Below are 27,050 nucleotides of genomic sequence, written 5' to 3'. Positions count from 1 at the left end.
ATGAGAAGATCCTCAGATTCACAGGGAGAGTTTGGCTCTGCTGGGGTGATTTAACTCTTAAAGGGAGACTTACAAAAGGTAGAAATAGCAAATAAAGAGCTCAAAGACCAGAGAGAGAGATACATGTTGGGTTACTTGTTACTTATTTTTCTCTACAAGTAATGCCTCGAGAGCAGTTTAGTGAAGGATAAACAGTGATGGGTAGCTAAAAAAGTCCTGTGAAAAATAAGGAGGAAGGCGTCGCAACTCCTCTACGTGGTCGTGTGGTTTGGAGGTGGAGGAAGTGGAGGTTTTTTTTGAGAGGGTGCATTCACAAGCCCTGTTTGGCCAGAGAGGCAGACACCTGGTCGGCCAGCGTGGAGAGCTGCGGGGAGTCGGCTATGTTGAGGCTGCCGGAGGAGGACACGGTGCTGAGCTGGTGGGGGGAGTCTTCCAAGGAGACGATCTCAGCGCCGTGGTCAGTGCGGGCCTTGGCGGACTCGCGGAAGCTCAGCTTGTGGCTCTCAATCTGCGGGGAAAAGATGGCCGGAGACGGGTGAGAGGGGTGAGAGGTGCTGCGTGGGTTAGGAACACATGTTACGTGTTGAAGAGCGCCATCTGGTGGACACTGATGTGAACACTGATGGATTACAAAACTTCAATGACACGAATTCAATACATGTACCTGCAAAGTTTATTATCACTTTTTTATGACATACTATGACTTTTTTCGACATACGATAATATATAATATAAACACATTATTATAACTTTTTTATGTCTTTCTTCGATATACTGAACTATGACTTTTTAATATATTTTTCATGACTTTTAACGTACTATACTCTGATTTTTTTTAACATTGTATAATAAGCTTTTTTTCCCGACATACTATATTATGACTTTTTATTACATATTTTACTATGAATTGTATTTGACATACTATAATATGACTTTTATCTTCATGACATTGTTATGACTTTAAATGAATATATTAAATATAGATAAATTCTTTAAAACTTATATTCTACTATGACATTGAAGTTTTTATGATGTACTATACTAAAGCTGTTATAGTAGCAGATTAATGCCCATAGTTTTATAGTTCTGGAACAGACTTATACAGTGTAAGTTTCAGGCGTCCACATATATGTGGCTATGCTATGTAGCATGTTTGGGTTGCATGTTTAACCCCTTAAAACCTGTAAAAAAGTTACAAAAATGAAGTGAAATGAAAAATTTAAAAACGTTTGTGCTGCTGTTTAAAGCAGCCGACGACACGTACTTACAAGAGTCCTCAATCTTTATGAGGGGGTTCGTCAGGATGGGTGTGATGGGAGCTGAGGGGACAGTCTGTGGTGACTGAGTGGGGGTGGCAGTGGGGGAGGGGATTGAGGGGCTGTCTGAGGTACTCCCCTCGGCTTCCTTCCCCTTCTCCCTCTACAGACGAGCCCCACCAGAGGAATGACAAGGCATGCAACAAAAATACATGTGATGGCATCAACATAATCAAAACGCAACACAACCAAATGAAGAACCAAAAGATAACGACAACAAATGAATAGATTATGATCGTATCGGCGGGATGGAGAAGATGGAAGCTTGAACAAAAGAGGGAGAAAAGTGCCAAACTCAGGGGAGGAAAGTATGAGAGACGGATGACTAAGCGCTGCGTCTTCAGCTCCTTCAATATTAAAATGTCAGTTTTTTGTGTGAAACCCGTTGAAATATCAGTGTTGGTGACTTCTAACGGAATCTGAGTTGCATTGTGGGTAAGATGAGGTCTGCCATAGTCCAAAATCAGGACTCTGGTGCAGACAAACAACCAATTAAGACGATTAAAAATTATATTTCCTGCACTGTTATACATATCTAAATCTAGAAAATGATAATATCCTTCATACTGTGAACATTTGCACACTAATATTTTATATTAATATTCTTAACCTGCTGAACCTGATTTCAACTTGCTTTACATAATAATGGTAATATAACAAATACTAGATATGATATACAAATGTCTATTAATGCACTAATACTAAATAATAACTAATGAAAAATGATATTATATATGATATTATATATATATATACAGTATATATATATATATATATATATAGCTTCTTTGATACAGACCTGATATTGTTTCATACTTTTACATTTTCTATTATTTTATGTAACCTTCACTACAAACATCTCTGTTCTTTAAGTGACACTATTTCAATTCATAACATCTTATTTTGAATCATGAACATCTCTCTACAGGATCTTCAGGTGAGTCTGCAGGTCGTCATCACGAGTGAAGCTGTTACTCTACAATAGAGCAGCGAACGCTCTACTTATGCAGATAAAAAGCTTTAGCTTTGCAAACAGCTGGCAGGACGTGATCACAGGAACAAGGGCAACAACCATCCCATAATAATAAGAAATACTTCATCCAGTGTTGCAGGTGTTCTTACCCGTCTCTGTCCTCCTCCGGGGACGTGGCCGATGTTGTCAAGAGAGCCGATCTTAGACTGACCTTTGAAATCAATCTTCTCGCTTTTGATCTCGATATTTCCTCCGCCTGATGAAAACACCGTTATTATTAAGTTAAATGAATATATATACATATATATATGTAAAATGTTCTATACAAACATGCTTTCTTCTTTTGAAATAAAGAGTTTATGTCCACTGATTATTTTGGGTCCTGCAGGATACCACAAACACAGACGTACCTGGCTTATGACGAATGTTGGCTTTTGATCCACATTTCGATTGAACGTTGGTCAGATCAACCTTTTTGTGCACAATCTGAACCTGTGAAGGCGACAAAACAAAGCAGAGACATAAAGCTTTAGAACTACAGTAACAGACGTCACTCTGGACTCGTAGGTTTACGTGCAGCTACAGAGGAACCGATGCTATAGAGCGGCCTGTTAGTCGTCTACAACAGCTACCAGGAAGGAAACACGGATCAATGACACACTAAGGCTGAGTTGCACCAACAAGGATTCATTTAATCTGAGATTAGTTCTAATCAGAGTTAGCAGAAGTAGGTTTAAAATGAGTAAATCCCATTTTAAAGTTAAGCAGAGCTCTGTTGCACAAATAAAAACAAATCTTAATTTAGTAAATCCAAGTTTAAACCAAAATTACATCAAGTTTAATCAACGTGACGATGCTTGTTTACCCAAATGAATTACTCAAGACGATTGACATCACTCATGATGACTCGGAGGAGAAGCTCGCTTAGTCTTTCTTGATTGAAGAGCTACTTTTAAAGAAGATTGAACCACATGTTGGTGTAACTCAGGCTGAATCACACACGTGAAGACGAGCTGGGTTAAATATTAAAGTCTCAACTAGAGTTGTTTAGTAGTCAGTGTCTAATCTTTAACACGCACTGCTCACGTAGATTGTCGATTTGTTGTTTTAAAGCCGTATTTCCCGGCCGTGCGTCACAAAGTCTCGTCTCTGCCGTCACGGCCGATTGTCTCGTAGCACAAAGCGCTCAGTCTCTCAGCTGAGGTCATCTCAGTGCTCATCACAACAGGCACAGTTTGGACAGAGACTCTTTGTGCACTTCTTCTTTTAGGACACAATTAGTTGTCTTTAGCGGGAATTAATACATATTTTCTTTAATGGATTTTCTTTTAAGAAATAAAAAAAATCGGATCTTGCAACTTGAGGCAGTTTGCATAAATCCCAAAGAACACACACGGGATTCATGCATGTTTGTTTAAGGGGCCGGTTTGGGTGGTAAACACTTTCTGATCACAGTCGAACCGACAAGCACAGATTCAACAGAGTTATCAAGCTTACAGAAGAACATGAGCATTACGTAACGCGGCTAGCTGCGACAGTAGAAGCTCTGACGCTTCACCAACGAAAAAGACTTTATGGAAACTAATTCAGAGCTAAGATTCAGTACAGTACTTAAAGTGTTAGAAGTGTAAAAATGTCCCTTGTGACTGTTGTACTCTTATATCAATAGATAATTATTACTAATGCATTAATGTAAAAGCAGGATTTTACAGCCTTTTTATATAAGATGACTTGTTCTAACATGGATCAATCTGCTGATTATTTTCTTGATTAATAGATTGATTGTCTGGGTTGTAAACATTTTAAATATAGTGAGAAATGCCGTCATGTGAGCTCAAATTGATTCAGTTTATTGTCATTTAAGACAAAAGAAAAAGCTGCTAATCGCCACTTTTGAGAAGCTGGAATCATGAACGGGGCATTTAAAATCAATCCAGAAAGAAATCAATAATTTCACATAAAATATTGATTTAAAAATGATCCTATTGGTTAAAAATGTCTTGTATTGCTTTCGCTACAGAAAAGAGTCCTCTCGTTGAGCACGGAGAAAACCTCTCATGTTACTGCAGCAGCATCCTCACAGTAACGTCAAGTACAACACTACAGTAGATGTACTTGGTTACGTTCCACCACTGATCTCTGGTTTAGTGCTGCTCTAGTCATCAGTATGAAATGCTCATGCCTGTGTATTAGTGATAAAACCGTTATAAGGAGGTGTTAACAGTGTTGGGAGTATCGAGGTCAGGAGGGTTGAACACACAGCAGGTTTCGTGCACGTTGAGTCCTGCTTCTTTGTGAAGATGCATTCAGGAGAAGCAGCAAGAAGGGTTTTTGGCGACAACTGCATACCTGCAGCTCGCCACGGGGCCAAATCCCTCATCTACTCACATTGCCACCACCGGGTACATGTTTCATATTATCTTTGGAGCCACACCGGGACTGCACGCTGCTTAAGTCCAGCTTCTTTTCAACAATTTGAACCTGGAAAGTTGATATGAAAGACGGTTATCCTGGAGGAAGCAACAGCAGCAGAGTGAGGACCAGTGCTGGAGAGGAAGTTAGATCTTGGAGGAGAGAGATCCAACCAGAGAACCAGAGAACGTGGCTGATAAATCCTCTAGAAAAATAAAGGTCATAACTGAAGAACCTGCCTGAGAAAAAACATGTTTTTAAATGTTCTTCAGTATCAAAGTAATCCGGTGATAGTTGTCTGTACATCCATGAGTACACTGCAAACAGGAACTGCTAACAGCTAATTCGGCATGCTTGTAATGGTGCCAAAATGCTAAAATATATGCAAATATCTGCAAAAATACAGTGACTCACACTTCCCCCCCAAAACCCACAAATTATGGGAACTGTAGGGTTGTTGTTTGATGGGGGGAGGGGGGTTCAAAGTGTCAGATTTTGAAAACTGTTGACCTGGAGGAGTTAAAATTGTCCTTTGACAATGCATCACATTTTATAAACTCTTCATATGTTTTGTGTGTATTAATCTTAATGTGTAAAGTAGCTGAAGCGATTCAATAAATGAAGGAAAGCAAAAAGTACAATATTAAATAAATAAGAGTACAAGTAACTCTAATGTGTACTTAAAGCTACTATGAGGAACTTTCACTTTGTTGATTTTGGCGGTCCCTGTGGACAAATGCGGTATTGTTTCTCAGCACCAGAGTCCCTTTAAAAAAACCTCTCATGTTACTGCAGCAGCATCCTCACAGTAACGTCAAGTACAACACTACAGTAGATGTACTTGGTTACGTTCCACCACTGATCTCTGGTTTAGTGCTGCTCTAGTCATCAGTATGAAATGCTCATGCCTGTGTATTAGTGATAAAACCGTTATAAGGAGGTGTTAACAGTGTTGGGAGTATCGAGGTCAGGAGGGTTGAACACACAGCAGGTTTCGTGCACGTTGAGTCCTGCTTCTTTGTGAAGATGCATTCAGGAGAAGCAGCAAGAAGGGTTTTTGGCGACAACTGCATACCTGCAGCTCGCCACGGGGCCAAATCCCTCATCTACTCACATTGCCACCACCGGGTACATGTTTCACATTATCTTTGGAGCCACACCGGGACTGCACGCTGCTTAAGTCCAGCTTCTTTTCAACAATTTGAACCTGGAAAGTTGATATGAAAGACGGTTATCCTGGAGGAAGCAACAGCAGCAGAGCTGCGAGTGAGGACCAGTGCTGGAGAGGAAGTTAGATCTTAGAGGAGAGAGATCCAACCAGAGAACATGGCTGATTAAAGAGGACGGGGAAGGACTTTTATGAGAGTGAGACCATCAAACGACCACACTACTATATTGACGACTATATGTGAGCTCAGAAAAAAAGTGCAATTATTTCGAAAGGTGAAAGTCAAACAAAAGGGTTCCCCACCTTGCCTCCCCCGGGCATGTGCTTTAAGTTGTCTTTAGATCCACAGCGAGCTTGGACGCTGGCCACGTCCATCTTCTTATCCAGGATTTGGACCTGCAGAAGTGCGAGAACATAAATACAAGTCTTCAGAAGATTTTAAATGAGAATAGAGGGGGACCAGCCCAAAATGGAGGAAATATAAGACACATTTTTTGACTGATTTCATTAAAGCTGCCATCCATAACTTTGTCACACTCGTTTATTCCACCACAATAGATACTACTGGGCGTATTCTTATAACTTAGAGCATTAAAATACAAATACTGCAGAATGTGACACTTCTGGCTCCGTTACTGAACCAGGACAGGTGAGACCCAACAAGCTATATTTAAAAAATCAGTAAAATAAAATCAGTATTTCTCTACTTCAGCACACACTGACCATATAGATCATATATAATATAACGAATCAAATGTTACAGATGCCAACTTTGACGCATTTAAAGCAGTGAGCTTTTAGTTAATTGCACCTTGAGCGTTTGGTGAACTAAAGAGAAAAAGCTAAATATTAAAGTGTCTTATTGAGCAGATTGTGACATATTTGTACATATTCCATTCAGAAGTCCGTCGGAGAGCAAAAACAAGAGAGCACCTTCGTCTTTATATCCTTTTTTTACCAAAAGTTGGTTTTGATGCTCATAACTGCAGAGATACTCAAGAGTCTGGTGTTGAGTTCATCCCTCAGTTACTCACATTGCCGCCACCGGGTACATGAGTCACATGGTCTTTGGAGCCACACTTAGACTGGACACTACTATAGTCCACCTTCTGATGAAGGATTTGTACCTGGAAGAATGAAAACGGCAGTGTTTAGATTGTTGAGTGGAGACGATGGTTTGACACATGAGCTGTGAAGCCTGAGAGAAGCTTTACTTTACTTGGGTTGCTTTGTGTAACATGCAGGTCGAGGTGTAGGAGAGGAGAAGAGATAACCATAGAAACAGAATAGGAGTAGAGCGGACATTGAACTGTTTTCTGTAGCCGTTTGACTAGAACAAAAGAAAACGGCGATTGTTTTTTAGTTGACCAGTTGTCGCAGGACGCAGCTCTAGAGACGGATAACTGGCTAGTTAGCTAGCTAGCTTGTCCTCCGCAGTGGAGTGAGGCGGAGGGACCGTCGGACAAGCCCGCTGTTTGGCTCATTTTCCTGTAACAAGTGTAGCATTAAAGCATGGTGGAATTAGCAGGCTAGCTAGTTAACATACTAATTCTACCATGCTTTAATGCTACACTGGTTACAGAAAATGAGCCGACCAAAGATGTCACTCTGTCGATAGCAATGTGCTTTCCTTCGCGTTGACAAGAGTGTGTGGATGAAGCATTAAGTTGTTAAATTTATTCCGGCTGTCTACGCTTCGTAATGTTACTCCGCTGCTCTTTTTAATCGTAACCCCACCTCAGTGAGTCCGCGACTCGCCGTAAGTTGTAGTTTATACAGAAGTTAGCCCTCTACAATGGTCACAATGGCCGCTCTGACCATCCAGCCACGTTGATTTGAATGGAAACGTCTGTTCGTCTTCTATTAAATCTCTATGCAGACGACACTGGGCTGTATTCCAAACTGTTCCTGAAACTCTTCCTCTCATTTCCTTCGAGGACCAAATACAGGAATCATTGCAATGTGTGTCCTCCTCCTCTCTTCTGTTTCTTTGATCCGCCATTTAAACGTCAGGGAGATAAATATTGTCACACTTTAAATGATTTATATTTGGTCTATAAATATCGCAAAACACAAATTTCCCCTAAATTTCAGCAGTAAAACACCAAACAAGTGACTGTAGCCAAGACGAATTTAGAACAAAGACTGCAGTGCTTTTAATGCTAAAATGGACCTCACACACACACACACACACACACACACACACACACACACACACACACACACACACACACACACACACACTCAGAGCACATTGGACTGTGTTGATCAGACAACACTCAAAACATCAAAAGGCAAATTGGAGTTTTAGTTCCACAAACATTTCTCAGAGGCTCTGGCTGATTTAGACCCAGTGGGCGGATCCAACATTTAAGCCTTTTTTATTTGAAAATCCAATGACAAGTTTCCACCAAGAAGTTCCTGGTGCTTTTTGTCCCGGTAAGAATCGTTGTGCTTTCAAAGACTGTGCACAAGAAGCTAACAATGAAAACAAAACAAACACAATTTAAAAACGGGGTTTGCAAGAAAGGAAATGCAGTCGAAACGTTTTGAAGACAACAAAGGCCATGTGTCTTAGAAGTTAGTAGATATCTAGATCTGCTTAGTGAGGTTTAAATGTTCAAATTAGATCATTTCTGCCTCCAGAACTGGATCTAAACCTCTGATCTGCAGACTGAAGTAGAGGGATGGACTGCATGCGGTGTGAGGTGCGAGGTGTAACAGCTGGATGAAGGACTCAGGTTACCTTTCCACCTCCCGGCTGGTGCTTCATGTTCTCTGTGGAGCCGATCTTGGACCGGACGTGCTTCAGGTCCGGCATGGGCGCCGCCGCAGCCAGAGGGGCCGGCGGGCGGCTCTTCAGCGAGCCCGGGGATTTGGGTGTGGAGCGCACCACCGCGACCCTCTTCACTTTGTTGGCCTCGGCCGCCGCCTTGGCAGAGAGCGCTTGGCTAGCGGGAGATTTGGGAGTGCCGGGGCTGCTCTGTCCACTCCCATCTTAAGCAATCGGAGAAGCGACGAGTCAGAGAGTTTTAAACAAGTCGTGGATGAAAGTAAAATAATAAATATAAATATATAAAGACTAGCATCTCTGCTGGCTAGAAGCTGACCAAGTTTGATCCAGGACTGGCTATATGCTAAGCTAAAAGTGATCGCTAATGATTAGCTTTTTCTTTATTCATTTTTTTACCTTTGTCATTTTTTGGAGTGGGAGGTTTCTTGGCACTAGCTGCATCACAAAAACAATATGACACATCATAAGTAATCCTTAAATCTTACTAATCGCTTGAATAAAAAAGAAATGAAAATGATTTATGGTAAATGAAAACACTTAAGTGTAAAGTTGTCGTACCTTGTTGAGCTGCAGTTCTGACAGAAGCTTTGATTCCCGGGGTTTGAGGTTTTGCGCCACCGAGGCTCTAAAAAACAAGAATGAAAAGTTATTTAGTGTTCAGCAGAGATGCTGCTTTTACCTCAGAAAGACACGTACATCTTGTTCACAAACACATGAGTGTCAAACAGTCATCAGTGATGAGCGGACGAGGCTTTGGTTGGTGTTTATGGTCATTTACAATAACAATAAATGTAGGTTTTGGTGCATTTATATTTCTTTAACCTCCCAAAAGATGACGAGGAAATTGCGCATCCATCCATCGTGTGTTTCACAAGCTCAGGTTCAGAGCCGTACTTACTCCGGGCTGCTTGGGCCCCGGGCTGCTGGCTTTAATGGGGATGGAGCTGGGGCCGTTTCGGGAGGAAGGGTGTGTTTTGTTGCCCCTGGTGACTATGGATGGTCTTTTAGGGGAAGTGGTTGGTTTGGTGGCAGTTTGTGTCTTTGTCATGAGGAGGGAAAAAAATGAATACGTAAAAAACAAAAGTTCTAAATGACAATGAACATGAAACAGAGGAACGACTCAACAAATGAGAAATGATGGAAAAGAATGATTGTGTTTCATAAAAAGGATTATTCCGGTTAGTTACAACTTGGGTCTTATTTCCATAATCTCGGTGATCAATTCTATCAGTTGTGAAAGTCTTTCAAGTCTTCTTCAATACAGCATGATGTTCATTTAGTACATTATGGTCCATTTAGAGTCAAACAGACCATAAAGCAGGGGATGCTTTAGGGCGGGGCTACACGGCGATTGACAGGTCTCTACCAGAGACGTATACGGCGTCTCTACGTCACTCCTGCTCAGTCCTAATATGGTCACTTCCTGTTCACTGGTTGCACTAAACAAGATAGTCGTCCAAAATGACCAATTTGAGGCTTCAAACCCGTAGTCCACAAACCAACGGGTGATGTCACGATAACAACGCCCATTTCTTCTATACAGACTATGATTTTAACAAACTGATGCTCTCTCTCAAAACACGAGCTGTCTAACCAGCAGATTTATTCACAACCTGTCTGATCATCTCCACTGTCGCCATGTTTCAAGATCAATAGTGCAATAGAAGAATTGCTACAAAGCTAATAAAACATGTTCCAAGTTGTAATAAACCAGAACGATCCCTTTGAGGAAAGAAATGATTGACATCTTTAATAACGTTCCTGGTCACGTACCTTATCTGCAGAGCTGTTGTCCACCTTTGCTGGAGCTACAGGCAGAAGAGAGGAGCAGGTGTTAGATTTAAAGTTTAATATACTTTCATTTCGTCTTTATTTTCTACCCAAGTGAAAGACTTTTTCTACCCAGTGTGTGCCTGAACACATTCACATGGCAAAACATACATGTTGGTGATATGCAGCATGCATGGTGGAAACCCAAAAAGAAAAAGTGGATTTTTTTCGTGGGCCGCATTAACCAGCAAGGTGAGCAGAGATGGAGACATGAAAGAAAAAGTGGGGAGGGAGGACAACAAGCTTCTCCTCGGGTCAGAGTTAACGTCCAATAGAGAAAGAACTTGGGGGGGGGGGGGGGGTGTGCAGCATAACATACGGTAGAAGCTGCGTTGTAACAGAAAGAAGTGGAAGGAGTTAACTGAAGAGGACTCTGAACCGGTGAATACGACAGCAAACAGACCTTTGAAAATAGCGACTGGAACCAAAGACTTTCTGGCTGCAGGGCTTTGGGGGGCAGGTTTCTGGAGCTCGGCGGTACCGGTGGTCTGAGCCACACTCGAGTCTGAGTCATTAGAAATGTGGGGCTCTGAATGGCCGGCCCTGTGTAACGATGAGTCACGGCTGCTGTTTTCAGATGGCGTTTTGCTTAACGGGCTCTCGTTGTGGGAAATGTTCCTGCCACTGTGAAGATCTTCTGATTGAGAGTCAACGTGTGGCAGATTTTGTGTGTGTTGTGCTTCTGGGGGGGTGCTTCTGGAGTTTAAATCCGCTCCATCTTCAGAGACGAGAGACTCCTCTCCTTGACTGCCCCTCGAGCTTCTGTGTCCGATGGACGTCAGGTCTTCCAAAGCCTCGCTGCGAACTAAAGACATCCCGGACAGATTGCTCATTTCGGCCAGGCACTCGGAGGCGTCGAGGCTGATCGCCCTCTGGGAGTCCGCGGGGCTCGTCCCGTCGTCCCGTCTGATCTCCGGCCCGGAGCCCAGGTCTTCAGAGGCCCATAAAGACTCACTCAGCCTCTTCCCGCACTCCCCCACCGCTTCATTTCCTGGGTCCAAGGGGCAGGAAGCTCCCATGAAGTCAACGACCGCCCCGGCGGCTCCGTCTACAGCGGGATCTGACCCGTCGCCCGCAAACACAAACTCAGTGCGGACTGCAGAAGCACCAGGCTTTGCTAATTTGTTTGGAAAGCAGATTAATGAGGACATTCACAGCACTTGTTTTCCATCTCCCCGTTGAAACAAAAAAAATAAACTGAAGGAGTGAACAGAACTGTACAACTGATGACATCAAAGAGTCCGGTTTTATTATTTCACGAACCAGAAGAAACTGAGAGAGCTATGAAAGGTGAAGATGCAAAACGTGATCAATGGCGGCTCACATGAAAGTAAAATGAGATGGAGATGGACATGAATGCATCACACCGGGGTGACGGACAACAGATGACGCATACCAGTGAACACAACCAACAAGAAACCAATCAAATTTGGCTTTTTCATCCTAAAAATAGTGAATAAAATATGAAATAAAGTGTGAACTCCTTCTGTGAACTGTAAAACAACGCAGTCCCCCAAAAGACCTTTGAAAGAAACTGTTAAATGATGCATTAAAAGCTTAATTAATGGTTATAGGTCCTCACTTTGAATTATGAATCAATAATTACGCTTTTAATTAAATTGAATGGCAAATTGAATGACTTTTTACATATCTAGAGAACATATATAATATATTAATATTAATTTAATGCAAATGTAATTAATCAATGTGAAATTAGCTTTTTACGTGGTTTAAATGATCAATTACTCGTAATTAAACCCTGTGAATGTCTATAATCATTAGTGTAACACACATGATATTATGAAAAGAGAACATCTTTTTGTCCACCTGGAGTTATAACTGTACTCATATCCATCTCCTGCAGTCAATAAATAGTCCAGTGCGATCAATAAAGCATGAAACAGCCTACCTGTTGAAGCTGCTCCTGCTGCTGCTTGAACGTGACGAGACAAATGGAGAAAAGAGATTATAATGAGTTCCTGTCATTCATGATTAATACACTCGCTCACTGCAAGAGAAATCAATACAAAGCCTCCATACAGCACGTCTTCAGTTAGTGCAGGAAGCCCTGAGCACATAACTGTTACAATAGCTCACTCACACACAGAGATCAACATGCAAACATTCAGGTTTCCACCAGTCTGACGTGGAGCAGCGCTGCCACACCTAACTGGGGCTCCGTGTGGTACTTCTGGTTTTAACATTATTCCACCGGGAGCTCTGCATCTGTTCAACAGATCACAGGAGTCTTACATCAGCCTGCGGTTTGGCTCATTCCCCCCATTCTGAAATAGCCGGGATGAAACCATCTTCTACTTTTATAAAACAAGGACATGTTTGAGTCCGTTTGAGATCAAGTTGCAGTTCTGAAAGGAGCAAAGCATCAACCGTGAGAGCGAGCGCGAGGGAAGAGAAGCAGCAACAGAAAGAAAACACTCTGTTCCAGTTCGGAAGCTGAAAGAAAAAGAAAATAAGCGAAATGTATGCAAAACAGGAGAAACAGGAGAGCAGCTTTGGTTAAACAGCTTAAAGGAATAGTTCAGAACGTATCTGCTTTCCTGCAGCCAGTTAGATGAGAAGATCAACACCACTGTGTTCAGTATGAAGCTACAGCCGGTTAGCTTAGCTTAGCACAAAGACTGGAAGCAGATGGAAACAGCTAGCCTGGCTAAAGCTCTCTAAAGAACATGTTATATATTATTTAATAATATAATAGAGCATGTTGATTACCTTTAAAAATGTCATCAACTCAATTTTCATCAAAATAAATGACATCACTTGTTGCTTTACTTTCCTTTTAGGACCAAAACAAGAGATTTGATCGCCCTGTGATCTGAGATATTGTGATCTTTCACTGTTCTATGGTGTCTTATAGACCAATTGATTCATTGATAAAATGGTCTGTGGTTGAAGCCCGACTCGTCTGCTGTCCAACATGGTTAATTAGTGAGCTTCAGAGGTGCTTTGGACAGAGTTAGGCTAGCTGTTCCCCCTTGTTTCCAGTCTTTATGCTAAGCTAAACTAAACAGCTAATCATACTTATCACACAGACATGTGAGGGGTGTCAATCTCCTCAAGTAAGAAAGCAAATCCCAACAGAGTCAAACGAGGAAAACAAACCAAAATGCACAAGCAGCTGAAAAGAGGCGGGAGCTGAAAGACCGGCGGCGTACCGAGCTGCCCCTCGTCTCCACGTGAGGGGCTCTCTGTTTCTGAGAGCTCGGGCACTTCAGCTCCAACGCCGGCTTCCTCTGCAGACGTCTCTGCTGCAGGATAAATAGATGTCAGTCAGTCAGAAATGTAGCTAACAGTTCAACCCCTCAATCTCAGCCTAATCTCGCAGGATTACGGAAGCTAAATCGGCTCTGAAGCGACACCTCCTGACCTCGCCGCTGAGGTATTCCTCACGTTTGCAGGAGCTGTTGAACAGATCGAGGAGTGTTCTGAACCTGATGACATTACTTTCCACTACGCTTTGGACTCGCTGTCACTCTCGTTGTTTGTGATCAAAGCATGCTCGACCCAGACTGGAGAGGAGCTACTGTGGCTAATTCTTACAGGCGTTGTCTTTGGGTGCTAGTCTCTCCTATTGCACTTTGTTTGCAGTGACAACACAGATGTGCCAGCAGGCTGTAAATATCAGAAACGCATGTTTGAAGCACACATTAGCAAACAGGCAGAAAAGCAGAAAACTTTAAACCAAGACATGCTGAAAGAAAAGAAGAAAATGAAGAAACAAAGAAACATTTCTTCAGTTTTATCTGTGAAACAAGAAGGAGTTTAATGTGGAAGAGGAGCAATGAGAACTGAAACATGCTAAATGAGGGTTAGGTTGAGTTAATAAAGCTGCAGGCCGTGAGGAGTGCAGGAGCGGCGTACCAGGAGGCACCTCGTCGTCACACAGCGCGGATTCAGGTTTCAAACCGTTTTCACTGAGCGCTGCTTCAGTCTCTGTGAAATAAAGGTAAACGGGAGGTCAAGCTGGAGGTCAAGATGGAGGTTTATCGTGAAAAAGAATCAATCACAATCAATGTTCATGTGAGCTGTGAAAAGTAATTACAGCGATTGAAACATTCAGTCTGAGTTATTTATCAACCGTTTGTGCAGCAAAACCATTAAAACCTGTTAAAACAGATCTAGAGGTTGAATGATTAGATTAAAATGCATTTTTATCCAGATTGTATTCAGATAAGGGTTCTTGGCTGGAAACTCGAGGTGGGTTCTAGATGAAACTCATGGAACATAGAAGAAAGAAGAAGAAGAAGAAGAGGAAGAGGAAGAGGAAAGAATCAGACAAATGTTTTAAGACCGTTGCGATAAATTTGTTCAATATAGTCATCACAAATGTATTTATCTGTTGGACTTCAGTACTGCGTTGTTGTGTACTTGTACCTGGATTAGTGCAGATTTACATCTTTTATGTTTTATCAAAGAACTAAATATATTCTAACAGACTTAAACCTGCAGGAACAGATTTCTTTGGCCACTTGTGAACATAATATTGTTATATTATCACCTTTAAGTTGATATGTTGAATTTGTCAGCATATTGTCGTATTTACTCATCCAGTAGTTACAGACAACATGATTCATTAAGACTCTTTGTTTGTGTCACATTATCCATCAGTCCACTATTCTCTCTCTTTTAGCTCTGCTTTTGGTCTCCACCACCAAATATCTGCTAAAAGCAGCTCGTCTCTGAGTCTGTCTGCTGTTTAGTGGACTGTTACTTTTGACAGCTTTCATGATGAAGACGTTGCTGTGAGAGCGCTGAAGGTGATAAACAATAAGCTGAAACTCACTATAAAGCCCCGTAGAGCTGAGAGGAGCTGCAGAGAGATCATTCTCTGCAGCTTCCTTTCTGTCACAGACGCCAAGTTCTACATTTGATGTGCTGACTTTGTCATATCTGCGACACAATAAAAGATTTAGAAAAATAAAATAAAATGCATTTTTGTATTCGCCACTTTAACTGCATTTATGGGTAAAATTAAGAGCGACAGGATCACATTTTAAGTTGATTCCTAATTAATTTATGACATTTCTGAATCCAATTTACTGCTCTGAACTAAACACAACCACACAACCACCTTTACACTACAGATACTACACTTCCTAACTACGTCTTCTACGCTCTTCTACAGATGATCGAGGTACTCACGTAGTGTTTCACCGCTGACGGGCCGACCTGACTGTGTGTGCTGCTGCTTCCTGTTTGTGCGCGAGATGATGGGAAGTGAAAACGGGGAGAAGGACTGCACCAGCGAGGGCTGCAGACTGGGGAAAGCGAGGCTACGCACTAATGGGCCGTACGGTTGATAAGAAGGGATGAGAAGGGAGAAACTGAAAATGGTTATAAGCTACTGAACAATCCGCCAGGACGGTTTTATTTATCCAACTGTGAAACTGACAAACAAGACATTTATTTATCCTTTCAGGACTCATCATCAGACGTGTCTTTATCTTCCTGCGCATCGTGAGGAGCCGGTTGTTTGTGGGCTGAATGCAGCGACAGGAGCTCGTTCTGACCCACATCACAGAGCACAGTGCAGCTGCAGCCGGGCGCTCGGGCCAGTCGAGCATGTCTTGTATCCATTATGTAAAGCTGATTAAAACAAAGCGCAGCTGAAACTGTGGAGCCCCCCCCCCCCCCCCCCCCCCCCCCCCCCCCCCCCCCGATCTCTACCGACTACAGTGACTTATAGTAAAACTGCACGTGAGAGATTTGACTCTTTATGAATCCTTCTCTTTGAGATCATTGAGGAATATATTCTGGGATTAAAGCACTAATTTAAAGGCACAGTGACTTTTAACCTAAGGGTCTCAAACTTTACCCACAAGTCAGCTGGGTCACATGATCAAAATAAAAACGTATAAAACCATTGACAAGACTATACGGCAAATAAAAAAATAGAATAAAAATAAAATAATTCCTTACTTTCACAATCATAATAATAATTACGATTAAAGAACAATATAATAATAATAACAATCCGATTTTATTTATTTTTATAAAATAATTTTCCATCATCATTCGTTTTTGTGTATTTCTAACAGCTCACCGGCAGAGAGGCGTTTTTATACGAGTGCTTTACCCGCGATGTACTGACAGTACGCATGATGTCATCAGCATCACGTCACCGCGTTCAGGCGACGCTGCATGAATGCACTCAAAGTGAAGTCATCCAGCGAGAGCCAATCAAACACGTGGAAGCAGATCACGTCGTGATAAACTCTGCTGGTTTTACAGGACGCTGTGCAGCGCTTTCAAGTATTGATTAACCTTCAGAGTTATGACTTCCTGGATGATATTTCATCGTTACTCGACACTCGCAGGTTCTTGCTTCTGTCTGAACGTCCACTTATTGTGCATCAGGCGTGTTTACTGTCAGCATCTCTCTTCATCATCTGCTGCGTGTCTGAGGTTTTCATACCTGTATTCGGAGAGTAAAGCCTCGTGACTTTGTGCTGCTTAAATAAAACCGACTTGACTCTGACCTTTCATGATGACCCCGTTCTCCTGGCGGTGCTGCTCGTTGATGGTGACGTTGGCTAAGGAGGAGGTCATGGTGTCTCCGGAGCTGTAGCTGTTGGGGGCGTTGTTCATGCAGTCCATTGCCGGTCGCAGGTCGGGCTGCAGGAGAGCGGGACAGAGTTAAGTCCGGGTTGTCTCACGCAGAAACAAGTCGTGACACATTTGCTGACCCACCTGCTTTCAAAGATTAAAATACAAGCATGACGCACACTTCATGGACACTTTGTCTTTCCGGCGGGCAGAAGTTAGTCCGTCACCACCGAATGTAAACAGACACTGCGTCGGTGAAGACCAGTTATTTATACTTCCTGATGTCGGGTCGGCGCTTCGTGTTACAGCCTGACTGATAAAAATAGTCCCTTCTGCCCGTGTGCACGTCGTCCTCACTGTCACTAGCTTCCTAAACAAGCACCTCTGAACAAGTGTGTTTCATGTTCCATCACCATCATCATCATCATCATCAAGATGCTCATCCTATAGCTACTATAGATAGATAGTGAAGGAGGAGGTATTCAGATACTTTACCTAAAGCCACGCTGTAGAAATACTCTGTATGTGGGCGTAATCATGAAAATGTAGTATTCAAACTGTGACTGTTCTACTATATCTACTATATGTTCTACTATATTATATATAGTTGTATTAGATTATTATCATGCAATAGGGTGAAAGCTGAATGACTCCTGTTGGTTGAGCTGGAGCTCATTTTGAACTGTTAACTAATGATGTGATTATTTTCATTATGGAATAATACGCTGATCATTTTCTACATTAATTGATTGTTTGGTTTGTAAAAAATAGTGAAAAATGCCGTCGCACCGAAACGTTCTCACTGATACGTTGACATTAAATAAAATTGTTAAAAGAAAAAGCAGCGAAACTTCATATCTGTGCAGCTGGAACCGTGAAATGTTCCGTAACAATCATCAAAACAGACGACTAATAGTTCCAGCTGTACTTGAACAAACTGTTTAATAGTTACATTTATTATATATATTTATCATATTTAATAACCTCTTTATATGTTTTGTGCGCAAAAATCATATTTATATACTTAGTTACTTCCCACCACTGCTAGTACTGCGTATACTGTACTACAGGAAGTAACAGTCACCAAACGCTTCTTCAACCGGCGAGATAAGAGTCAAATCTCGTAAAGAGGATTACACGTCAGATTAAACACAAGCCTCTCGTTACATCAGCAGTTTTCAGTTTGAATCCACTGCCCACACACACACACACACACACACACACACACACACACACACACACACACACACACACACACACACACACACACACACACACACACACACACACACACACACACACACACACACACACACACACACACACACAGAGTTTATGGCGTAATCGTTGTCGGCATCCAAACTGCTCTTTCCGTGTCCGTGTGTTGAAGCCTCTGATCATCGTCTGTGTTTTGACTTTAATCTCAGAGGTGCAGCTCGAACACAAACACAGTTTATAGTCTCAGCTGCAGAATCATCATCAGTCAATATCACGGAGCAATAAAATACATAATCTGTGGTTCATCAGATTATTGTTGTTTGTCAGCAGCGGAACGTAAATGAGTAGATTTACACAGAGTGTAAAGTACAGAGTGTACTTTGGTAAGGTTTTCAGGTACTTGTACTTTACTCATTTTATGTAACTTAATACTTCTACATTAGAGGGAAATATTGTGCTTTTTACACAACTACGACATTTATTTGACGGCTTTCACTAATAGTTACTTTACAGATTGAGATTTTACATAAAATTAAATACGATACGTTTATAAAATACAAAATATTCTTAAGATTAAACTGGTGATTCCTCCCACCACTCGTCCTCTTTAAGCTTCTCACCACCAAGTGATGCAACGGCCTCTTCACGACCAGCAAAGCCTAAACTGTTGCTGCGGTGACTCCTCGGCTGAGCTACGTGACCTTCCCTCTGTGTACGTTCATACAGTATCTGCTGAGCTTGCATGTTTAAACAGCGTCACGCATTCAGAGCAAACGACGAACGGGAGAAAGTGGCGACCGCGGGATAGAAAACATTTAAACTCCTCTTTCTCCATGTGTGGATTAATCCACCACAGAAAGTAGTCCCCAACAAATACACTATTTCCTCCAGTTTGAGAGATGTTTGATGAAAACTACAGTGACCAGCTGTTTTATAAAAATCACTGAGCTTTTATTAAAATATAACTTTATATTTGTGACCTTTTCTAAATGATTATTTTTGCCTAAACCAATCAGAAGCCAGCGACGCATCCGTCCCGCCGCCGTCACAGCAGCAGCGTCTGTTAATAGTCGTTAACTTAACGAAATCTACCGATTTAAAGAGTTCTGTAAATTCACTCACGGCAACCGGCACCGCTGCGTCGCCATCGATCTCTTCCACGCTTGCCGCCATTTTCTTGGTCGCACCTTTTGTAGTTTTTCTGGCTCTGGCGCGGGAACATAAAGTCCCCATTCTTGATCCCGCCCACAGAGCTCTGATTGGCTCTGTTGGTTGTTTTTTGTCCAAGCGGTGGAAACACAGTCTTTGATTCGCTGAAATAAATCCGGCAGCGATTCAAAAGGTTTGGAACCAGACTGACTGATTTGTTGACATTAAGAAAAACCTCACCAGACGTCTCCTTTAAAAAACTGCATTTAAACCAAACAAAGAGGCGATATTACAGTAGATGGCAGAGAGAGAGATATCTGTGTGTCCCATAGAAGTCCTAATGAATAGTGTACTCTCAGTGCTCCCAGACAGAACTGCCATTGTGGCATCACACATGGCAGACTCCAAACAACGAGCACTGCTGCCAACCAAGACAATCCTCTCCAAGGAGCCGCTCTCTGCATCCGGGAGCTCAGAGAGCAAACAATCTCCACGCTGATGAGAGCTGGATCCTGGACCTGATAACTATGTGTACGTTAGACTGAGAGCTGGATCCTGGACCTGATAACTATGTGTACGTTAGACTGAGAGCTGGATCCTGGACCTGATAACTATGTGTACGTTAGACTGAGAGCTGGATCCTGGACCTGATAACTATGTGTACGTTAGACTGCAGCGCGGGGACATTACTCCACTACATGTCTCTGGAGCTTCAGGCCTCTCAAAGACTCTGCAAACACTTTGCATTGTCATCATTTTCACACAAAACGACTGGCACACATTTCACCTGCTGCAGAGAGGGAACGTGGCAGCGCTCTTTGTCGCGGCTTCATGAGGGGGAAGAGGCTGATAAGGTCAGCTGACGCAGCTCCATCCTCTCAGGGTCGTCTGAAAGTGTAAAGTTGGCGCCGAGCAAAACCCGGACCAAGACGGCTCCGCAAGGAAGCGTCGGTCAACGGGGATGTTGACTCGGTCCAGGAGCACGAAGCCACACACGAGTGTGTGTTTATTAACCCTCGATGTTAATGTCTGATGCACCAAAGTGGAGCAGAATGAAACACGGGGAGGAAACCGACATTAAACGAAAAGATGCTTTTAGATGCCTGGTGTTTTTTTGTAGCTTGACCCATATAAGGGAGTAAAGATCGTGATATCTCTGCGAGGTTTTCACATAGATGCTGTCCTGTTGATTCATCGTTTGGTCCATAAATTGTCATAAAACAGTGAAAAATAACCTTCACATGTTCTCGGAATCCAAGGAGACCTCTCGTTGTGAAACAAACAGTTAATTATCATATAAGAGACAGAAAGAAGCTTTTTTTGCTCGAAAAACAATGAAGTAGATTAATCAATTAGTCGATCTACAGTTAATTAATCGACAACAATTCTGATAATCGATACATTTTTAGCATTCAACCAAGAGAAAGATGCAAATATTCATATTTAAAATGTGAGGACTTGCTGCTTATTTTCAGTTTTATGTTTTAGAAACAGTTCTTAATAAATGTCATCTATAATCGATAGCGGCCGCCCTCGATTAATCAATGAATGGATGAACGTTGAAAGATATTTTGTCTTTTGGGGACATTTTGGGATGTTAAAGGGTTTATCTATTAAATATCACAAGTTTAGTCTTTAAAATGCTTATTCTGTCTGAGCAGCAGTCATTAAAAGATATCCACACAGTGAGGTTTTTCATAATTAGTCATCAGTAATGCGGATGTAGCGGGTGAAGATAATAAAATATCACTTTAATCGTTTAAAACCAAAAAAAGACGACACTTCTGCCGTATTATGATATTACAATTATCACAATATCTATATATTGATCATCCCTAATGATCCGAATGAACAGAGAGAAGCTGGAAGCCGAGAACATTTAACATTGTTGTCGATTCATTTCCTGTTTTTCGGGGCTGAAAGAACGAAGGCGCTGAGTGTCGTCCTGCCGGCTCACCAGCGCTGCTCGTAGCTCAGAGACGAGGACGCTGCTCTCATGCTCCACTGCTTCTGCATCTCTGACCTACTTTCCCCTCATCACTCCCTCCCTCAGCCTGCAGACCGACTCTACCGCTCTGTGACGTGGTGCAGGAGCTGGGGGGGGGGGGGCGTCTCCTGTTCAGCAGCTGTGATGCCCGGTAGTCAAACAGATTCTCCACCTTTGTTTCCTCTCCTCCAGGATGTAGAAACCAAACCACACCCTGCTGCTCTCCAAACAACACACGCGTCACATGACCGAAGACGATCTCTCAGCACGGAATTCTACACGTGAGGGAGTCGACTTGTGTTGTCATGGTGAAGAGAGTGAAGTCATCATCAGCTGCTACATGTTTCAATATGTACACAAAACACACACACACACACACACACACTGCTGAACCAATCCTCTGTCAGCATGGAGCCAATTAACACACAAGAATGCTGTTTAAAGCTCGCCGTGGCATTTACTCTTCTCTTTAACGAGCCAACGCTATCGTAGAGTTTCATCTCGTCTTTTTCTTGCTGTTCACCGGCATGAATGCACACATGTACCGTTTGTCTTTACAGAACCGTAAACGACAAAGACCAAACTCTGTGTTTGATTATCCGAAATTTGAGTCATTATCAAACGTAAGACCCCAGAAGAAGAAGATTAGGCCTCCAACGAATAACAATTCTCAAAATGTCAGAAGATACTATCACAAGTTCCCAAAACTCAAAGTGACGTCTTCAAATGTTTTCTTTGTTCAAAACCTAAATATATATAGTTTGCACTCACATAAAACAGAAAAAGCAGCAAATCTTCATGTTTGTGAAGAATATTTGGCTTTTTTTCGCTCAAAAATGACCTAAAACATGATCCGTTGCAGATTAATTCCCCGTCTCTCGACTAACCGATGAATGAACTCATAGATCTGAGTCTGAAGAACTTGTGTGAAAGCTCGTCTAGAGAAGTACTTCAGTGATGTTGTTGGTGTTGCCAGCCTAAGCCCCTGAGGCCGAGGCCGATGAGGTCACCTCTGGACTCGAGCCTACAGGAGGCAGCAGCCCGTCTTTGCTAAATGACTCGTTTCATAACGCCTGACGCTGAAGCCGATGACTCAACGATAGTCAGACGCCGAATTCAGAGGAGTGATTGTTTCAATCAAAGGCCTGGAGAACGACAATGAACCTGCATCTTCTGTTGTGAACGGTTAGAGACTCGTCTCCATCGCTGCCCACCAACCGTTATTATGCAAAGCAGTTCAGTGCTGCAGCAGAACGCATGTTAGACAACTCACTCTACTTTCACCTCTTTACTTTGCTGTCAGACAGAACTGAAGCTGTTATCTACGCTCTCTCTCCATCGGTTAGTTGTCTGTTTCTCCAAACCTGCTGGAGGTAAAACGCTGACTATGGAGAAGAACCTCATACAACCACATTGAGCTTCAAACAAAACTTCAAACAAAAATTTGAATATTTGGATTTGAATACTGGGAAGCAACAGAATGACAGAAACCTCAAAAGAAGTTGTGGTTTAACGAGTGACCGTGTTAACTTGTGTTTCTCTCTGAATTTACTGAATGAACATCATGCTGTATTGAAGAAGACTTGAAACTAGAGATTGAGACCATAAACTCATGTTTACAATGTTTACTGAGGTAATAAATCAAGAGAGAAGTAGAGTCATTTTCTCATAGACTTCTATACAACCAGAGGAGTCGCCCCCTGGTGGACACTAGAGAGAATGCAGCTTTAAGACATGAAGCATCGACTCCACTTAAAGAACCGGAGGAGTTATAAACATATTTAAAATGTTTTGACTGTAGGTTTTCTTCCTTGAACATAAGGTTTAGCTGTTCTCCTCCATGAAGACGTCCCTTCATGAAAAACTACAAGTTCAGCAGTTCTTGGGGGGGGGGGGGGGGGGGGTGGGGGGGGGGCTGTGTGCTGTTCTGCAGTAACAACTGGGTTCCAAAACGCTGCAGAAACATGCAGAAGGCTGTTTGTGTCTATTTAAACATTAACAAAACGAGACTGAGATGTCTTTCATTGATCTGGCGGGTTGGAGGAATGGCTTCCAGCTGCAGACCTCAACACCCCCCTCTTCCCCCTCTTCCCCCTCCTCCCCCCCCCCCCCCCCTCCTCCTCCTTGTTTCACAAATCAACGTAACCAGAAGCTGTCTCTCCCCATGAGGATGGGTGAGAGGTGTGTCGGAGAGACTACAGGTATTACGAGGCTCTGACAGGCGAGCGGCGCATTAACCTCATTGTTCTCATCCGGGGTTCGTGGTTGAAAAGGCTTTCCATGCACCAGACTGCCATCACGATCCTGTCCGCTGACCCCGGGGCCGGATTACAGAGGAGCCCATATGTGTCAGATAAGCAGCCCGGTTCGCTGCTCGAGACACTGCTGCGCGCGCTCTCTCCTCTGTTGATCAAATGAAAAATGGGCTTGGCATTTGCGCACAGGCCGCCGCGTCGCTATCCCCCCCCCCCCCCCCCCCCCCCCACCCCACCCCCCCAGACACTATGTGCTCTCTAAATACTGCAGGACATATGAACATGTGAACATACATGTAAATGAAATGCAAAACACTAGAGGAGTGTTTGCGCATCGGGTTGGATGCGGGTTTGCAGAATAAAAGGAGCGGATGTGTGCTGCGATGCTGGAAACCGTTTAGGCCCTCAGATGCAAAAAAGAGGAGAAAGATCCAGAATAACGGGAGCGAGGGAGAGAAAAAAAAAGCTAAATATTCAGAGTCAAATCACATCAGACGACACAAAGAAAAGAAAGCTGCCAACATTAAACCATATATTAGAGCGATAACATCGCGTTATTGTCCTCTGGGAGCCTTTAATAACGAGATTATAGAATATTCTGGAGGATTAGTTTTGTCAAAGCGCGCAAAGGAACAATGTGAGTCTGGAGAGGGAGACGGACCTGCTCCGGAGGAGGAGGATGGAGACATTTTTGTTTTTGCACGGAATGAGGGAGGACAAACACGGCCGTGTTAGCGGAGGGAGGTGACGGCGACGGCCGCAACAAGAACCCGTTTCTCTGCTCTCTTGTAGATGGAGGATCATCGATGGAGATGGAGATCGCGCACAATTCAATAAAAAATAAACGCGCCATAAACGTGCAAAACAAGCCGCTGCAGGAGGAAGTGTGCAGCGAATATGTATTTCATTCACGTGCGTGATATTTCTATACGTGTGTAAACGCTCAGAGGCCCAACCTCTCCCTCCTCAAGCAGAAATATATATATTAAGTGACAAGACGAATGCCGATGGAGAAACACGACGCAGCGCTCTGACCCGCTGCGATGTTCACGTTTCAAACATCGCACTGATGTCGGATTGGAACAAATAAGAGAAATATGTCGGGTTTTTGGGTTGTTTTTCTTACCTGAGTGCAGACGGCGGTGTTGTGTCTTCAGCAGCAGTCGCTCACCGGGCTCACACGGCTTCTTCTCGTCGCAGTGCAGCGGGCGGCCGGAGGGGGCGCTGCGGAGCGGAGACGGGCTGCACAGAAATGCAACCTGTCTGCTCCAAACCAGCCATCTGGTTCCATGAAGAGTGTCAACAAAGAGCCGCTAACACGAGCTTTACAGCACAACACGTTTCAGATGATTAATGCGTCACTCATCTGTCAATAGCACTTCTGTAGGTACATATTTATCATATTATAGGATTAAATAATGTGTATAAAATACTCTGTAACAAGTAAAAGTCCTACTTTCACAATTTACTTAAGTCCCAAAAGTAAAACTCCTTTTTATTATGCTGACTGGACCGTTTCCAGTTGTGGAAAAGTAACTGAATACATTTACTCAAGTATTGTACTTATTATAATGTTGAGGTATTTGTACTTTCCTTAAATACTTCCATATTATGTTACTTTAAACTTCTACTCTACGACATTTATTTGACCAATTTAGTTAATTATTTCATGATAATACAAAATATAACTGATACAACAATCGAATGATAAAGTATGATATATTATTATGTATTAAGATGCACCAGATGCAACAACAAAGGTCTGAACATTAATGCAGCAATAATTAGAATCCAGTAATATAATATATATTATATATATTGGACCTCTGCTGGAGGATCTGGGTCTGTCCACGGTGGACCGGTCTCTGCTGCAGGATCTGGGTCTGTCCACGGTGGACCGGTCTCTGCTGGAGGATCTGGGTCTGTCCACGGTGGACCGGTCTCTGCTGGAGGATCTGGGTCTGTCCACGGTGGACCGGTCTCTGCTGGAGGATCTGGGTCTGTCCACGGTGGACCGGTCTCTGCTGCAGGATCTGGGTCTGTCCACGGTGGACCGGTCTCTGCTGGAGTCTGAGCTGAAGGAGTTTCTGGTGAACCTGCATGAGTTCATCTGGTTTCACCAGAATCCGACCCGGTGGCTCCGATGACGAGCATCAAGAATAACTCTATAGAAACAGACCATCTTCTCTCTGATGGTCTCTTTACTGATGGAGGTCTGATAGAGGATCAGGACTACACTGAGACTGGTTCATATAGAGGATCAGGACTCCACTGAGACTGGTTCATATAGAGGATCAGGACTCCACTGAGACTGGTTCAGGACCAGTTAGAAGTTTAATAACTTTATATTTTGGGGGAAATGTGTATAAAATGATGCACACATATTTGCAGGTGCAGCTTTAAAGACAGAGTAATAAAGCTTCAACAGGAAGTGGAATAAGATGATTTTAACAACCTTAAAGCCTTTTAAGAGCAGACCACCTCAAGGTGTCACTCAGACAGAACCAGGACATTCTGATGTAGCATTAAAAAATTAAAGCCCTTCAAAATCTCATTCATGAGACAATTTGTCTAATTTCAGATTCGATCTTAGAGGAAATGGTGCTTAGTTACAAAATCATTTCACGACCGGTTAAGGGCAAACTAAAAGTTATAAATGTTTTTATTGAATCTAAAAACACGTCATTGTGTGAGAGACTTCCAGACTGAACAGTAGCTACAGTAACAGGTCAGTGTGGTCGGCACACAAAGGTCGGGTCTTGGCACATAAACCAGTGGAGGCCCCGGCGGAGGCCCCGGGGGACTAAACAGTGCACCCTTGTGTCGCTGCTCTCTCACTGGCCCTTATTGTGGCCTCCCACTAACACACATTTTGGGCGCCAGCTTTTACACCAAGTCGAGAAAAACCCTTTAGTTCCGGAAAACAGCAGTGGAATCACTGAGGTCAGATGTGTTTGGGAATGTTGAGGCTATGATGTGTTGGCAGGACAAGACTCTTTGTTCCTTCTTTATTTTTCCTCCCTCTCTCTCTCGCTCTTTCTCGTTCTCCTTTTGGGAAATCTGCCCGGTACAACAGCTGCAACGATCTGTGCGGCTGAAGATGATTGGATTTATCCTGGTGGAAGATCAGCCAGGTTGCTGCCGTGGGATCCTTCTCAGACTGAGGCCCGTTTAAATCCTCATGTGGTCAGCAATCTTTCACCTGCAGGAGCCACTTCAAGGACCGCAGGACGTTTCACTCTTTCCGTGCAGATTATAGAAGGTGGAGCATCAGTGTAGTTGGATAATTTAGGGCAAATAAGCTTCTTCGCTTTCTTGCGGGGAGTTAGACGAGAAGATCGATATCACACATGTATATATGATGAATATGAATAACGGCCAGTT

The 27,050-nt window shown here is 42.9% G+C and overlaps 1 protein-coding gene across 1 annotated transcript; it reads right to left on the bottom strand.

Annotated features, from left to right (window-relative positions):
* Positions 1-136: 136 nt before the first annotated feature.
* LOC142951489 (uncharacterized) lies at positions 137-19,508 on the bottom strand. Its single transcript, XM_076093049.1, has 15 exons — positions 19,410-19,508; positions 16,991-17,126; positions 14,373-14,444; positions 12,403-12,426; positions 10,437-10,471; positions 9,562-9,702; positions 9,222-9,288; positions 9,060-9,098; positions 8,616-8,866; positions 6,904-6,996; positions 6,173-6,265; positions 4,678-4,770; positions 2,700-2,781; positions 2,439-2,545; positions 137-508 (listed from the first exon to the last, which is right to left on the bottom strand). Exons 1-15 carry the CDS (start codon positions 19,506-19,508, stop codon positions 311-313), a joined length of 1,530 nt encoding a protein of 509 aa, XP_075949164.1. The 3' UTR covers positions 137-310.
* Positions 19,509-27,050: the final 7,542 nt, after the last annotated feature.

Source organism: Anarhichas minor, unplaced genomic scaffold (genome assembly GCF_050575085.1).
Source record: "Anarhichas minor isolate MPS153535 unplaced genomic scaffold, ASM5057508v1 ptg000017l, whole genome shotgun sequence".
Taxonomy (NCBI): Eukaryota; Metazoa; Chordata; class Actinopteri; order Perciformes; family Anarhichadidae; genus Anarhichas; species Anarhichas minor.
Note: the sequence above shows the minus strand (reverse complement) of the source record. Positions and strands in the feature narration are given on the sequence as shown.

What these genes read in the sequence shown, in the direction of transcription:
- LOC142951489 (XM_076093049.1), bottom strand. Translation starts at nt 19,508, where the DNA reads ATGGGGACTTTATGTTCCCGCGCCAGAGCCAGAAAAACTACAAAAGGT. An exon ending in ATGTACCCGGTGGCGGCAAT is followed by an intron (nt 6,266 to 6,903) that starts GTGAGTAACTGA and finishes GCACTTCTGCAG; the next exon opens with GTCCAAATCCTGGATAAGAA. An exon ending in ACATGCCCGGGGGAGGCAAG is followed by an intron (nt 4,771 to 6,172) that starts GTGGGGAACCCT and finishes TCAACTTTCCAG; the next exon opens with GTTCAAATTGTTGAAAAGAA.